This window comes from Arachis stenosperma, chromosome 9 (assembly GCF_014773155.1).
Source record: "Arachis stenosperma cultivar V10309 chromosome 9, arast.V10309.gnm1.PFL2, whole genome shotgun sequence".
In the NCBI taxonomy this organism is placed as follows: domain Eukaryota; kingdom Viridiplantae; phylum Streptophyta; class Magnoliopsida; order Fabales; family Fabaceae; genus Arachis; species Arachis stenosperma.
The window spans coordinates 156,815,483-156,831,192 of NC_080385.1; the positions used below are offsets into that span (position 1 = coordinate 156,815,483).

A 15,710-nucleotide genomic window follows, 5' to 3' on the forward strand; every position below is an offset into this window, starting at 1 on the left:
TATAACTTGGACAGAGATATCAGCTAGCAAGGAGGAGCGCAAGAGGTGGTTGATGGGATTTTGTGCGATTATCTGGAACATTTGGCTAGAAAGGAATAGAAGAATTTTTCAAAACAAAGGAAAAGGAGTTGCTGAGGTCATTCATATGTCCGTTATGAACTATAAGGAGTGGTTAGGTGGAGATCCTTTTTGTTGTTGATGGCAATGCCGGAGATGACAATGGGATCAACAGTAATTTTATTTGGAGTTGATAGCGTTTTTATTTTTGGTTTGTCAACTAGTGTTTGCTCCACTTGATGTGTTGAGCTTTTTTCTTTCAAAAAAAAAAAAGATTATTTCTATTGATGTTACATGTTTATTGTACTTATTGAATTTTTAAGATAAAAATTTGGTTTTTTTTATGAATTTCAAAATTATCGAATATCCAATTACCCGAACTAAACCAATCCATTCCTAATCAGTTTGGTTTGATTTCGAGTACATGTACAAAAAAATACAAATCCAAACCAAACCGACCCGTATCACTCTAACGAAAATGACATGCAATAATATAATACAATACCAGACACTACGTACCTTTTTACATTAAATTCTTGTTTGGTCAGTGTTCCTGGCTTGACTTGACTAGATACGTATGCACCGCCCCTCGTATTGTGGCCTCACAAAGGAAAACTCAAGTAAGCATTGGCTGAAAAGGAATGTTAGTAAAGTGCTAAGATATTCTTAATTCTGTCTTGTGTCTTCATAAAGCAGGCTAATGAATTAGAATAGACTAGATCTTATACCGTTACCACCAATGCCAAATAAATGGGAACTCCAGGCTCCAGTGCAACACATGACTATGTCAATTCAGCACGCGTTTTTGCCAATCTTATTATTATATGAATCCACTTTTATTTTGTGAACCTAATTTTGGATTTCGAAACCAAACGAAAGTACATGTATTTGGGTGTATAAGATGAGTGAGTTTCCGTGATTGTGCGCATGTGGTGTTTTGGTCAAAAGCTTTAAAAAAAATAAGGGAAAAGATTTGGTGGGTCATTATTGTTGATGTTTGATTAACATAGATTACTCTGTTCTACTTTTCATAGAGTCTTCCATACCCATTTTTCAAGTCAAATTGCGTATCAAAGTTGCTGTTTTAAACAAAGTGATACACTTTATATATTGTGAACATAGCACTAAGACTTAAAAGTTAAAACTAGTTGTTTATGTTGGTCATACGGGGATGGCTCCACTTCATTTCTTGTTCTTTTCCTTCTTGTTTTCTCTCATTCTACTGATTGTTACTGCTGGGAACCATGAGAACTGTCCAAGCTCCTTTACTTGTGGAAAACTTGGGACTTTCCGGTACCCATTCACCAAGGCAGAGCATCCTGAGTGTGGGTTGTTACCAATTCAAGGCTGCCTCCTCAATGCTACTTCACCAAAATTGATCCAACTTGGCAACAATAGCAAAAGCGTGAACCTTACTGCTGTAGTGGAGACCAATAAGATCATTACAATCTATGATGATGGTTTCCACACAAGTTTGGATCACAATGAATGTGATACTTTGCACAATAATTACACCCTTCCTCCACCTTCTCCATTTTTGTCTATGTATATCAAGTACAATGTAACTCTCTTCAAATGCAATCACAGCCTTAGTACCAAGCCCCCTTCCAATTATGTTAATCTAGGATGCCGCGCCTCCTACGGCTATGAAATCTATTATGATAGAGAAAATACCCATCCTGATCAAGAGGCTGCCGGAGTTTTTTCCGGCTGCTCGGTTGTCCAGTTTGCTTCAAAAGACTCCACCAATACCAAAGACGTTTTGTCCTTCGTTTCTGCTGAGATGGTTCTTGAAATAGTATTATCTCATGACTGTGATGACTGCTTCAATCACAGAGGAGGCCTTTGTAGACTTGACAACAATAACCACTTTTACTGCCACTTAGGTAACATTAACACCATTATTTATAGCATCTTTTTAGCTTTACTGCGTTAGTTTAATTAATTTGTAAAGTTCACTTCATCTGCAGAGCCCAAGAGCAACAAAGCCTTGAAGATCGGACTCGGAATAGGTAACATTGCATTACTCTTGAATCTTTAAAGATTTGTCAAGATTAAGATCAAGATATTGGATTTCTCCACCACAGGTTTAGGTGTTGGTGTCACCCTGCTATGCATTTTGATCCTTGTATACTTGTTTAGACGAAAACATGCTCCTTCAGATCTTCAATACCAATCAAGAAGCACACACAGTGACTTGAATGATCTCTCTAGAAATGCAGACCCAGAAAGCGGAAGGGACTACTTTGGAGTCCCTCTCTTCTCTCACGAGGAGCTCAGTGAAGCTACAAATAATTTCCACCACTCCACCCAAGTTGGACATGGAGGCTTTGGAACTGTTTACTATGGTAATTATTAATTAAGCCATCCCTATACATAACATGCTTGATTTAATGTTTATAGAGATTATTAAATAAACTAATGATCTCTTAAAAAAACAGGAAAATTGCGAGATGGACGGGAAGTTGCTGTGAAGCGCCTCTATGATCACAACTACAGGAAAATGAAACAGTTTATGAACGAAATTGAGATCCTTACTGGCATGCGCCACAGAAACCTTGTGTCCCTCTATGGTTGCACCTCACGCCACAGTCGAGAATTATTGCTTGTGTATGAGTATGTTTCAAATGGAACTGTTGCTGCTCATCTCCATGGTGATTTAGCAAGGAGTGAAACACTGCCATGGAACATAAGGATGAAGATTGCCATTGAGACTGCAAGTTCATTGTCATATCTCCATGCCTCTGACATCATTCATCGTGATGTTAAAACCAATAACATTCTCCTTGACAACCATTTTTGTGTTAAGGTTGCAGATTTCGGCCTTTCAAGACTCTTCCCCAGTGATGTAACCCATGTCTCCACAGCACCACAAGGGACTCCAGGCTATGTTGACCCTGAATATTACCGCTGCTACCAGCTTACTAGCAAGAGTGATGTTTATAGTTTCGGAGTGGTGCTCGTTGAGCTTATATCTTCTAAGCCTGCTGTTGATATGGACAGGCATAAGGATGAGATTAACTTGTCTGATTTAGCCATAAACAAGATTCAAAACAGTGCATTTAGCGAGCTGGTAGATCCTTCTCTTGGTTTTGATTTGGATAGTGAGGTAAAGAGGATGATAGTTTCCGTGGCAGAATTGGCTTTTCAGTGTTTGCAACGGGATAGGGCATTGAGGCCTTCCATGGATGAGGTTTTAAGGGCGCTGATCATTATTGAAAGTGGGAAGATTAAGGATGAAGCTGAAGAGGTAGAGGCACATGTACATACACCACCATCCCCGGATTTGATTGATGCTGCTGAAAGAATCAAGTAGATCTAATGTCAGCGGTTAATATGAGTTACAGAGGCATAGCTTGTGGATATGTATCATGCTGATTGCTTGACTGCATTGTTACATATTCTTGGTCCCGTACATAACACTCACTTTGATGCTTCATATATTTCGAGCATACACTTTATTTAATTTGTTGTTTTTGTTGATAAGATGATCGGATTATGTTGCATCATATCATTTCGAGTCTTTATTATTTGGCGCTTACCTTGCACAATATTTAACTAATCAAAACCAGAATGACTTAAGAGGACTTCTTACCAATTATTAAAGCTGAATAGGGGTAACAAGACACTAAATAAAATAACAGATAGTGTTTGATTTTTTTTTTCTCACGCCATCTTTCAACCCAGCAAGTTACGGACTAATCAGCTGCAGTATTGAATTCCATTTAAGAATTTGTTGTTGGCAAATAAATTATTGCATGCATGAGATTCAAATCTCCGACACTTACTTAAACGAACTAGTAAACTAATCGTCTAATTCAACTTAGTTAACAAATAGTGTTTGATTAGGATAATGTTATTTTCACACCCAAATTAATATTAAATTTGAGGGGAAAACAAGAGGAATAAGTATAAATAAATGACATAATTAAACTAATACTATTAGCAACTAAAAATTTTAGAAAAAGGCCATATTAGACCCCTTAGTTCTCTCTCTCTCTCTCAATTACAAATGGGTTGGCTTGATTTGTTTAGGTCCGTACGTTTATATATCAAGTATATTTGTTTGGTCATTAATTGAATAATAAGAAGAGTAAAATGACAAATAAATCTCTATAAATTTATATTCTGAATAGATTAATTTTTGAAAGAAAAAATACTAAGAGAGTCTTTCACAACAAATGTAGATAAATAAATTTAAATTAAAATATTTTATCTTAATTATAAGGATTAATTTAAAGATAATTATTCACATAAAATTTTGTTAATTTTTTTTTGTAAGAACTAATCTGTTTGAAGTATAAATCTTTAAAAATTTATTTGTCATTCTACTCTACTAAAAAATAAGACATCAATTTAGATATTGTTATTCTTATTAGGTTTAATTACTTTGTTAGTCTCTATAGTTTCACCAAATTTTTAATTAGGTCCATATATATTTTTTTTCTTTTAATTGGATCCCTACGCTACTTTAATTTTGTAATTAAGTCATTCCTAGTATTAAAAATATTAGAGTTAACTGAATATTTCTTCGCAAATTGAAAGTATTTATAATTAAAAACTTAATTAAATCTTTGATCGCATGTATTTTGATAAAGATTTAATATTTTTAACATGAAAAGAATATAATTACAAAATTAAAAGTAATGTAAAAACCAATTGATAAAAAAAATATAAAAGCCTAATTAAAATAATAAAATTATAGAGACTAAAAGAATAATTAAACTATCTTATTATTGTTGTTGTTATATATTTTTAGCAATATTATGTAAATTCTAATAGATATCCAACTCACAATTTTGTATTTTTTTTACACATAAAGCTATAAATATATGCTGTCAAATCTCACATTTTATACAATAACAAAAATAAATAAATAAATCAACTTAGCGAAGTATCTAAAAGATAATGAATAATAACACAAGTCATTTTCTGTCACAATCGAAAAAACATGAACGAATGAGGTATGAACAGGTCAAATTAAGGATGCGTTTAATTTCTCTTATATCTAATTATCTAGACTGTGCCATTCACTTAGAACTCAAGCGTCAGTATCTAGTATCCAACGGTTCAAACTACTTGACTCTCACATATGTACACTGTTGTAATATTAAAAATAAAAAATATGTAAATAATGCATATAATATTTTTCTTCTGAAAATCTAAAAAGCTCATGGCTTCCTGTCGGCCAGAGTGAGTAATCAGCAGATAAAAAAGTTGTTATTTAACTTGAAGCACTTGTGTGGTGTGAAATTGAGTTGGAAAGAGTCAATAACAAAGTTAGCTCTCCTTTTCATGATCAAGTCTTCCCCGCTCATTTTTCAAGTCAAGCTGCGTATGAAACTCGCTGTTTATATGAGGGTGGCATAAACACTTGGTAGCTGCATTTATATACATACATCAGAGAGTCCATTCACTAAGCATGACTACTCGCTGTTTGGGATTTATGGCTCTACCTTATTTATTGTTCTTCTTCTTCCTCATCTCGTTTTCCGCTGCGCATGGTGAAAGTGAGAAGCAACATAACTGTCCACGCTCTTTTGATTGTGGAAGCCGCGGCAGATTCCAGTACCCTTTCACCAAGGTTGAACTCCCTCACTGCGGCTTGCTGCTCATTCATGGCTGTGAAGACACGTACTATGCGCCCAAAATGATTCAACTGGAGAAGAATGCAACAACCTTAGAGCTTACAGGCTCCATTGACTCAAATACTATCATCACCATTTATGATGCAGATTTTCACGCCAGTTTGGAACAGAACAAATGTCACGCTTTGAACACTACTTATACTCTTCCTCCACCTTCTCCTTTGCTCTCTATTTATATCGAATACAATGTGTCCCTATTTCGATGCAATCACAACCTTAGAATAAATCTCCCTTTAGATTATGGTAACCTCACATGCCGTGACTACGACATCTATTATGATAAAATGAATACGTCTCCTACTATACACGATGCCGGTGGCATTTTCTCACACTGCTCACTTCTTCATTTTGCAACAAAAGATGCCATCAATAGCACAGATGTTTTATCCTTTGTATCTTCTGAGATTGCTCTCAAAGTGGTATTATCTCCTGATTGTGATGATTGCTTCAATCACAGACGAGGCCAATGTCAACTTGACACCAACAACGAATTTTACTGTGACAAAGGTACACTACTGCTTAATCATCTGCTGCTTTAGAGTTTAGACTAGTTATTTTTTGTTTGCTTTAATTAATTTCTCCAATTAACTTGTGCTGCAGTGCCAAAGGATAACAATAAAGCCTTGAAGCTCGGAGTCGGAATAGGTTTAGGTATGAGTACACTGCTAGGACTTTTGATCATTGGATGCTTCCTCAGACGACGTTATAGAAGAAAAGATGTTCCTTCAGACCTCCAATACCAATCAAACTATGCATCTACAAATCCAGAGGCAGAAAGCAAGAGGGGCTACTTTGGAGTCCCTCTCTTCTCTTACAAGGAGCTCAAAGAAGCTACAAATAATTTCCACCACACCACCCAACTTGGAAAGGGAGGATTCGGAACAGTTTACTATGGTGAGCCATTCTCATCTTCTTCACTTTCTATCTTATTAAGCTTACTTTGACTTATTCTTTGACGAGCAGGAAAACTGCGAGATGGACGGGACATTGCCGTAAAGCGCCTTTACGAGCACAATTACAGGAGAATGGAACAGTTTATGAATGAAATCGATATCCTTGCTCGCTTGCGCCATAAGAACCTAGTATCCCTTTACGGCTACTGCACTTCACCCCACAGCCGTGAATTACTGCTTGTGTATGAGTTTGTTCAAAACGGCACGGTGGCTTCTCATATCCACGGTGATTTTATACGGACTACCACACTGCCATGGCATATAAGAATGAAGATTGCCATAGAGACCGCCACTTCATTGTCTTATCTCCATGCCTCTGACATAATCCACCGCGATGTCAAAACCAACAACATTCTTCTTGACAACCACTTTTGTGTTAAGGTTGCAGATTTCGGCCTTTCAAGACTGTTCCCCAATGATGTCACACATGTCTCCACAGCACCACAAGGGACTCCGGGATATGTTGACCCTGAATACCACCGCTGCTACCAGCTTACTAGCAAGAGTGATGTTTATAGTTTCGGAGTGGTGCTCATTGAGCTTATATCTTCTAAGCCTGCTGTTGACATGGACAGGCATAGGGATGAGATTAATTTGTCTGATTTAGCCATAAACAAGATTCAAAACGGTGCATTGAGTGAGCTGGTTGATCCTACTCTTGATTTTGATTCGGATAATGAGGTTAAGAGGATGATAGTGTCAGTGGCAGAGTTGGCTTTTCAGTGTTTGCAACGGGATAGGGAACTGAGGCCTACCATGGATGAAGTTTTGAAGCTGTTGATCACAATTGAATGTGGGAAAGCTAAAGATGAACATATTGATGAAGTAGATTTACATCCATCATCATCCACATCCCCAGCTTCGCCAGATTTGGATGAAGTTGGATTATTGAAGAACAGGATTCTACTGCCTTCACCAAAAGCAGTGACTGATAGATGGAATAGTGAATCAACTTCATCTAATGTCAGTGGTTAATCACCATGCTGCTTACTGCATTCTTAGTATGCATTCTTAGTCTAGTGTAGTAATTTCTATGTAGATGAGTTAAAGCTCCAGAATAAAATAAAATAAAATAAAAAGTCCAGTGCTGAAATATTACTAAAGTAAGAGGATCATATGTTACACTGACAACTCATCTGGTAAAGGACTTATTGCGTCAAAGGATTTTGACAAACACCCGTTGTTTTTGGCTCATTAAATTCAAATTAATACACTTCTTTCGGTGATTGGCACAAGGAAAGCAACCATGGGTCTAGTCTATTTATTACCACCAAATAATTAGCTGTAACTCCATGAACTGGTAACTCAGAAAACAGTAAAATCAATGGTCTAATTTTTCTTTATTGACCAAATAAACTTTGGTTTTTTGTTTTCAAACTCAATTGGCCCTGTTACTTGAAATGTTCTGGATAGCTACAATTCTGTTTAAACCCAAGAAAAGTCCATGAAGTGTAATGCTAAGTTTGGGAATAGTAGTGTGAATGTGAAACCTTACGCCGCAAACTGTGACCTCAACCAAGTGTCTATTTCAAATCCATTCTCATAATCACGTAGTTTGAATTCTTTCTTTGATTATCCGTGACGTGCTCTGTTTTCTTCCAACTTAGCTTATTGAACCATCCACTTCGGTTGGTTAATGGCTATAGGATTTTATTAGGTAAATAGTGACTTTTATAAATTATGTGAATAATAGATTCTAGAATTGATTCAATAAAGTAAAAAAATATTCTACTCATAAATTATCTCATAAACTTTAATATTAGGATAATTATCTGCACATTTAATAAATTGAACATTTAATTATTATTAACTGTATATGAATAAAGTAAATTAAAAGAAACAACTATCTAATTAAAAATAATGAACATAATTATCTATATATCTATTAAATTAAATATCTAATATATCTATTATTCACATTATTTAATATTTTATTGTTTATCTATACTTCTTCATGGTTATATAGTCAATAAATATCATCACCACATTATGTGCAAAGGAGTTTTGGTGATTAATTACAATTCTACTGTGATACGGAATTTTTTTTATTAAAATTAAATAAAAAATATATAAAAATAAAAAATGAATTAAAATTGAATAAAATAAAATTATTCAAATTTTTTATCTAATTTTTTCATGTAATAAAAAAAGACCAATTAATCTAATTTATTTATACCATAATTTGATAATTAAATCAAAAAGAATCACTTAACTTTTTATTTATTTTTCAATATAATAAAAAAATGACTCACTTAATTTCACTTATTAATACTACAATTTTATTGCGAAATAAAAAAATATATTTTTGCACTCTTCTAATCTTTTTATAATAGCTACAATAGTTTAGTAAAGATTTATAATTTTTTATCAGATAAAAATAAAGAAATTTTAAATCCAACACTGCTAATATAAAATATACTATAATAATTAAATAAATAAAATTAAAATAGATAAACTAAAATTAAATAATTTAATATTTAAAATATAAATTAATAATTATTAGAGAAGTTAATATTTTAATAAATTAGAATATAATAAATAATTAAAATTTTTAAATTATTAAAAAAGAATTTTTTTTATTAGATATTTTAAAGGGAGTGTTTTTTTTTTAATTTTATTAGGTCAAATTTTTTACTTATTATTCACGTGGCTCAGATTATCCATTTTCTATCTAGTGGAGCCGTGTTAATTACTTAATTGTTAAATAATACTTAAATTCTTGGGATTGAAAGTTTGCCGTTTTATACAAGTTTCGGTGCTTCACAAAGCTCCAAAGGAATAAAAGGGGTCTTTCCCCAGTGGCTTTGACACGTGAAAGGAATTCATTGGTGGACTGGTCAAGTGGAATTCTTTTGGCCAAATTTCAGTTCAGTCTTCCACATCAAATAGTCAACTTTCCAGGTCAACCAGTGTCTTTAGCGGCTCAAATGATAATATATATATAAGGTGAAAATTCTGGTGAAGTCGTGAAGTTGAAATCAGTCAAATTATCAAAGACTTTGAAATATCAACTTCGCGAGTGGAATTCTCAAATCTCAGCATTCTTTCTTTCTTCTGTAGACTGCATTTTGCCATGGTTAATGGCTCCGCCTTTTACACTCATATCATCACTGGTTATTTTGTATAAGTATGTGGTTCTTGTCATAGCACAAGAAGACAAGTGTCCAGCCTCTTTTAAGTGTGGGGAACTTGGCACCATTGGCTTCCCTCTCACAACCACGCAGCACCCACACTGCGGTGTATTGCCAATCCATGGCTGCAAAGATCCAAATGCCAACAAAACAATTCAACTAACACATCTTCCAACAACAAGCAGGTTCGTTGTCAAATCGGTTAACCACAACAATGCCACAATAATCGTCAGAGATGAGACTCTACGTGATTATTTGCGATCTAAAAGCTGCAAAACCTTCAGTAACAATTATTCTCTTGCTCTCAGTCTCAGCTCTCCTTTAGGATCCGTACGCATAGTGAACAATGTAACCCTCTTCAGATGCAACCATTCCGTGAATGTCAGCGTCACCATTCCTCATAATATCTATAACTATACAGAGTGTAATGAGTACAGTGTCTACTATGGGCCCCCAATTGGGAATCCCCAGGGCTTCAGTGCTGGCCCATTAGCGGCTTGCTCCAAAATTCAGTTAGCATTAAAGGACAACTCAGATACTTCTGACCCCTTTTCATTTCTATCTGATAACATCCTCATCCACGTGCTTTTATCTGACGATTGTACAAAGTGTATTGCTCATACAAGAGGCCACTGTCAACTTGACATCCATGGAAAATTCTATTGCCTCAGACTCAGAGGTATAGTATATATAGTTTGGTTACTTTGGTTGTATCTCCATACAGAATAGAATAGCTAATTGCTTTCTTTATATATATATTCCTTTACAGATCGAAATTTGCCTTGGAAGCTAGCACTTGGTACATAGAATTCATTTGAGTTAGACCTCTTCCTTCAAGTTTAATGATTATCAATATCTTTATTTGAATTAGAAAAAAAATGAAAAGAAAAGTGGATCAATAAAATATCTCTCCCTATGGGTTTCTAGGTATTGAACTCCCAGGCTTCATTATAATTGTCTTGCTGCTGTTTATATGGCTTCGGAAACCAAAAGGCGGCCCTGATTTCCACTTAAATCCGCAAGAAGCAGAGACAGAAAGTGACAAGGTCTACTTTGGGGTGCCTGTGTTCTCCTATAAGGATCTTCAAGTGGCCACAAAATATTTTGACAATTCTGGATTAATTGGAGATGGAGGCTTTGGAACTGTTTACTACGGTGCGTAAATGTCACATTCAAACTAAAACATTATAAGTGAAAACTCATGTACAGATATTGATAGTTGAAAGTCAAATATGTCAAATTATCTAACTATTCTTAGTTATGAACTTCACAAGCATGTGAGTTCAATTTGGATTACTCATAATTTGGTTCATCTCTAATTGACAAGTAGGAAAACTGAGAGACGGACGTGAAGTTGCCATCAAGCGCCTCTATGAGCACAACTACAGGCGAGCAGAACAATTCATGAACGAAGTTCAGATCCTAACCCTCGTGCGACACACAAATCTGGTGTCTCTCTATGGCTGCACTTCACGCCACAGCCGCGAACTCTTACTTGTCTACGAATATGTTTCCAATGGCACGCTTGCCTGTCATATCCATGGCGAATCAGCGAAGCGCAGCTTCCTACCTTGGTCTACAAGAATCAAAATCGCCATAGAGACTGCTACTGCATTGGTATATCTCCATGCTTCTGATATCATCCACCGTGATGTGAAGACAAACAACATTCTCCTTGACAAGTGTTACAGTGTTAAGGTTGCTGATTTTGGGCTTTCAAGACTATTCCCCAATGATGTAACCCATGTTTCCACAGCACCACAAGGGACTCCGGGCTATGTTGATCCTGAGTATCACCGCTGCTACCAGCTTACTAGCAAGAGTGATGTTTATAGTTTCGGAGTGGTGCTAGTTGAGCTTATATCTTCTAAGCCTGCTGTTGACATGAACAGGGATAAGGATGAGATTAACTTGTCTGATCTAGCCATAAATAAGATTCAAAACTGCGCATTGAGCGAGCTGGTAGATCTTTCTCTTGGTTTTGATTCAGACATTGAGATTAAGGATAAGATAGCTTGGGTGGCAGAGTTGGCTTTTCAATGTTTGCAACGGGACAGAGAATTGAGACCTTCCATGGAAAAGGTTTTGAAGATGCTGATCAAAATTGAAAGTGGGATGGGTAGAGATGAACATATGATTGAAGAAGTTAATGTGCATCCACCACCATCATCTCCGTCTTCGCCAGATTTGGATGAGAATGAGATTGAAGTATTTGAAACCATGGTATTGCCGCCTTCACCAAAAGTCCTCACTCATACATGAAAATTAGAATAAGGATGGAGACAAAATTCTATGTATAGGAATATGTTTTTTTTTTTTTTTTGTGACTATGTATAGGAATATGTTTGATTTATGTTTATAATTACTTTATAAAAATCCCGAAATTTTATATCTAACAGAATAACATTCATAATTTTATATATATAATATCTAAAATTGTATGTTTATTATATTTAAAGTTATCTATCTCTATTTTAACATTATAAAATATAAAATAAAAAATTAATATACAAAAAAAAATTATGCCCATTTATGACTCTCAAACTATGACTCCTAAATATTATAGTTATTTTAATGTGCAAATTATATATGTAAGCTCCTTCACATTAATCAGTTTTCTAATAAGGTGCACCATATAGTATACCATTATTTTATTTTAACTTAGTTAATATTGGATAATTTAAAAAAAATGATAGATAAATACAAAATAACCATAGTTTCTAGTTTATTGGTTAAAGAGTATGTGTAAAGAATATAATCCAGGACTATAAAATTTGATTTCTTGTAGCATATTTCATAAGTAACTATAAGAAATTAGGGTTTTTTAGGGCAATTCATTGCTTTTATTATCTATTATAATATATTTAAAAAATATCTAAAGTAATGTTATAATAAAAAAAATGATATATAAGAGTATATATTTTATATAAAATTACCACGTCATATATATAGCAATAACAAAAAAATATCTATCTTAGATCAACATTTATATTATCACAGAGAATAATATCTATATAATTAATCTAATATAATCATAATTTTATATATTAAATTATTTAATTCTACAAAAAAAATTAATAATCTAAATTCTAATATTGCATATGATATTTGGAGAATAAATTTCATTTTATGAAAATCTCTATCTATCTATATAATATAATATAAAAAAATTAAATAATGACATAATTTAATAAACACTTGACATATTAGATAATTTTAATATAACAACAACAACAAAATTTTGTCGCACTAAATGGGATCGACTACATGAATTAATATTGTCATATAAATATTTTAAAAAATTGTTATTTTATAATTTTTCTATCATCATATTAATTACTTTTTAATCTTCTTAGGTATAGTATTATTATTGTATTTAGTCTTACCTTTTAATCTCTTTATACTTTTTTTTTGTAATCTTTTTTAGGTTATTTATATAGGAAAAGTATAGGGAGCTAATGGCTTAAGCGTACAATGTGTACAATGGAGGTTTAGGAAGTATTAGAGATATAACCATTAGTGTTACATTGTTCTGTCAGGTTACGTTTTTGGGATGAGTGAATTCATGACATGATATTAGAATTCTAGATCTGAAAGATCAAGAGTTTAATCTTTGGTGAATCCCAAAATCGATTTAAGCTTTTGAGATGAGTGGTTTTATGACATGAGATGTTTATTATTCTTGGTATCCAAATAGTTATTCTGGATAGTATGGGTGATGTTTATTTTATTCATGAACCAAAGATTTAACTCATTGTACACATTGTACGTTTAGGTCATTGGTTCCCTATCAGTACTTATTTATATATCACTGTTTTTAATAGTTTATTTACATTTTTAAAGATTATTTATTGATAATAATAATGTTGAAGAAACATAATATCATAATTAGTAGATGTTATTTTTAATTATTGAAACAGTATATTTATATTTGCATTACATATAATAAATAACTTTATTCTTGTATTATAATATTTAAATTTACTAAATATATGTACTAGATGATGAACTCTTTCAACCACTAGAATATATAATGTCTTTACAAATTTATTTAAATTTAAAATTAATTTTTAAAAGTTAGTTATTAAATAATTTGTCATATATAAAAATTAATTCATTTTAGTTTCGGGTTTAGATTTATTTTTTTTAAAACGAAGTCTAGAATGCTTTTATGTTTGAAGAAGTCTTGCCGTGGGGTGAAATCTAATGAAGCAAATAGTGAGTTCAAGGCGTCAAGCATGAGTCAATTTCCTATCCATTATTATACCATGGCGTAATTTAATCATCTGTTGACTGTTGTGCTCTATTTTCTTCCACATTTTCAACCCTCCAATAAACTTACGCAGCCTGTTACAAATGCCAAATCCGCCACTATAAACTTTCCACTGTGTTTGACATTCGATACAAGCTCTAAGGGTGTGTTTGTTTGAGAAGAAAATGGGAAGAAGGAAATAGGAAAGAAAGAAATTGGAAGGAAAATAACTATTTTTCTTTGTTTGGTTGAATGAAAAAGTTAAAGGGAAAAAATGAATAGTGTTGTTGTAAAATAAATAAAAGATATAAAATAGAGATGTATAAATAGAAGACTTTATATAATTAGCTCAATAATTATTATATATATATAATAATATTATATGTTGTATTGTGTATATATATACAAAGATAAGGAAAAGTATTAAAAATAAAGAGAGAGAGATTTGCATTTGATACTATCTCAATATAATAAAGATGGTTAATATTGCTATTAATATTATATGTAAAGAGTAATAGAAAATAGAATTTAAAATACTTATAAAATAAAAGAAGAGAACGAATTGTAATAGTAATATAAGAAGAAGGGTATTTGATTGCAACATAAAAGAGAGAAGTATTCGTAAGAAGAGAGAAAGAGAGTATATTAGCTTTCTTTTATTGCTGTGTGTGTTTCTCTAAGGCAATAGCCTCTATTTATAAGCTTTTGTGATGGTAGTTTGTCAAACTACATTAAATAAGATTCTTCTTCAAAACTTTGAGCCTTGTGGGAAAATGGTCATCCACCTAGGCTTTCTTATCGTAACACTCCCCCTTGGATGACCATTTAGGATTATTGCCTCATTAAAACCTTACTAAAAGAAAACCCTGTGGGAAAAACCTTAGTGAAGGAAAAAGAGTACAATATCCTTTGTAATGGGGACTGCCTCATTAAAAACCTTGTCAAGAAAAATCCAATGGGAAAAAAAACTTGACCAAGGGAAAAAGAGTACAGTCTCCCCCTCTTGCCGACATCATTTAATGTCTCGAAATCGGCGCATCCCAATCTTATGTACCAATCTTTCAAAGGAGGATTTTGGGAGTGACTTTGTGAATAAATCTGCCAGATTGTCACTTGAACGGATCTGTTGGACATCAATTGTCCCTTGATTTTGAAGATCATGAGTGAAGAAGAATTTGGGAGAAATGTGCTTTGTTCTATCGCCTTTAATGTATCCGCCTTTAAGTTGAGCAATGCATGCTGTATTATCTTCAAACAGGACGGTTGGAGCTATCTTATGATCAATCAGTCCACATGATGACAGAATATATTGAATCAGACTCCTCAGCCAAAAACACTCGCGACTAGCTTCATGAATCGCCAGTATTTCAGCATGATTAGAGGATGTTGCAGCAATCGTCTGTTTCGTGGACCTCCAAGATATAGCTGTACCACCATATGTGAACAAGTATCCTGTTTGAGATCTCCCTTTATGTGGATCAGACAAGTATCCGACATCTGCATAGCCAACTAGTTGTGACTTAGATCCATAGGGATAAAACAATCCCATATCAACCGTTCCATGAAGATATCGAAAAATTTGTTTAATTCCACTCCAATGTCTTCTGGTTGGAGAGGAACTATACCTTGCTAGTAAATTCACCGCGAATGATATGTCAGGTCGCGTATT

General features: G+C 33.5%; 3 protein-coding genes across 3 annotated transcripts; all 3 read left to right on the top strand.

Moving 5' to 3' along the window:
- Window positions 1-1,169: 1,169 nt before the first annotated feature.
- LOC130947949 (LEAF RUST 10 DISEASE-RESISTANCE LOCUS RECEPTOR-LIKE PROTEIN KINASE-like 1.1) lies at window positions 1,170-3,630 on the top strand. Its single transcript, XM_057876665.1, has 4 exons — window positions 1,170-1,943; window positions 2,028-2,069; window positions 2,145-2,405; window positions 2,499-3,630. The coding sequence occupies exons 1-4, from the start codon at window positions 1,229-1,231 to the stop codon at window positions 3,371-3,373; spliced, it is 1,893 nt and encodes a 630-aa protein (XP_057732648.1). The 5' UTR covers window positions 1,170-1,228; the 3' UTR covers window positions 3,374-3,630.
- Window positions 3,631-5,359: 1,729 nt separating this feature from the next.
- LOC130951332 (LEAF RUST 10 DISEASE-RESISTANCE LOCUS RECEPTOR-LIKE PROTEIN KINASE-like 1.1) lies at window positions 5,360-7,832 on the top strand. Its single transcript, XM_057879985.1, has 3 exons — window positions 5,360-6,212; window positions 6,306-6,599; window positions 6,669-7,832. The coding sequence occupies exons 1-3, from the start codon at window positions 5,480-5,482 to the stop codon at window positions 7,631-7,633; spliced, it is 1,992 nt and encodes a 663-aa protein (XP_057735968.1). The 5' UTR covers window positions 5,360-5,479; the 3' UTR covers window positions 7,634-7,832.
- A 1,851-nt stretch (window positions 7,833-9,683) lies between these two features.
- On the top strand, window positions 9,684-12,164 carry LOC130951476 (LEAF RUST 10 DISEASE-RESISTANCE LOCUS RECEPTOR-LIKE PROTEIN KINASE-like 1.1). Its single transcript, XM_057880129.1, has 4 exons — window positions 9,684-10,468; window positions 10,559-10,588; window positions 10,717-10,944; window positions 11,120-12,164. The coding sequence occupies exons 1-4, from the start codon at window positions 9,739-9,741 to the stop codon at window positions 12,049-12,051; spliced, it is 1,920 nt and encodes a 639-aa protein (XP_057736112.1). The 5' UTR covers window positions 9,684-9,738; the 3' UTR covers window positions 12,052-12,164.
- Window positions 12,165-15,710: the final 3,546 nt, after the last annotated feature.

Bases quoted from the DNA above. Each gene is read 5' to 3' on its own strand.
- LOC130951332 (XM_057879985.1), top strand. From the start codon at position 5,480: ATGACTACTCGCTGTTTGGGATTTATGGCTCTACCTTATTTATTGTTC. The intron at 6,213-6,305 runs GTACACTACTGC...CTTGTGCTGCAG, and splicing joins CGAATTTTACTGTGACAAAG to TGCCAAAGGATAACAATAAA. The intron at 6,600-6,668 runs GTGAGCCATTCT...TTTGACGAGCAG, and splicing joins ATTCGGAACAGTTTACTATG to GAAAACTGCGAGATGGACGG.
- LOC130947949 (XM_057876665.1), top strand. From the start codon at position 1,229: ATGGCTCCACTTCATTTCTTGTTCTTTTCCTTCTTGTTTTCTCTCATT. The intron at 1,944-2,027 runs GTAACATTAACA...CTTCATCTGCAG, and splicing joins CCACTTTTACTGCCACTTAG to AGCCCAAGAGCAACAAAGCC. The intron at 2,406-2,498 runs GTAATTATTAAT...TTAAAAAAACAG, and splicing joins CTTTGGAACTGTTTACTATG to GAAAATTGCGAGATGGACGG.
- LOC130951476 (XM_057880129.1), top strand. From the start codon at position 9,739: ATGGCTCCGCCTTTTACACTCATATCATCACTGGTTATTTTGTATAAG. The intron at 10,589-10,716 runs GTACATAGAATT...ATGGGTTTCTAG, and splicing joins GCCTTGGAAGCTAGCACTTG to GTATTGAACTCCCAGGCTTC. The intron at 10,945-11,119 runs GTGCGTAAATGT...ATTGACAAGTAG, and splicing joins CTTTGGAACTGTTTACTACG to GAAAACTGAGAGACGGACGT.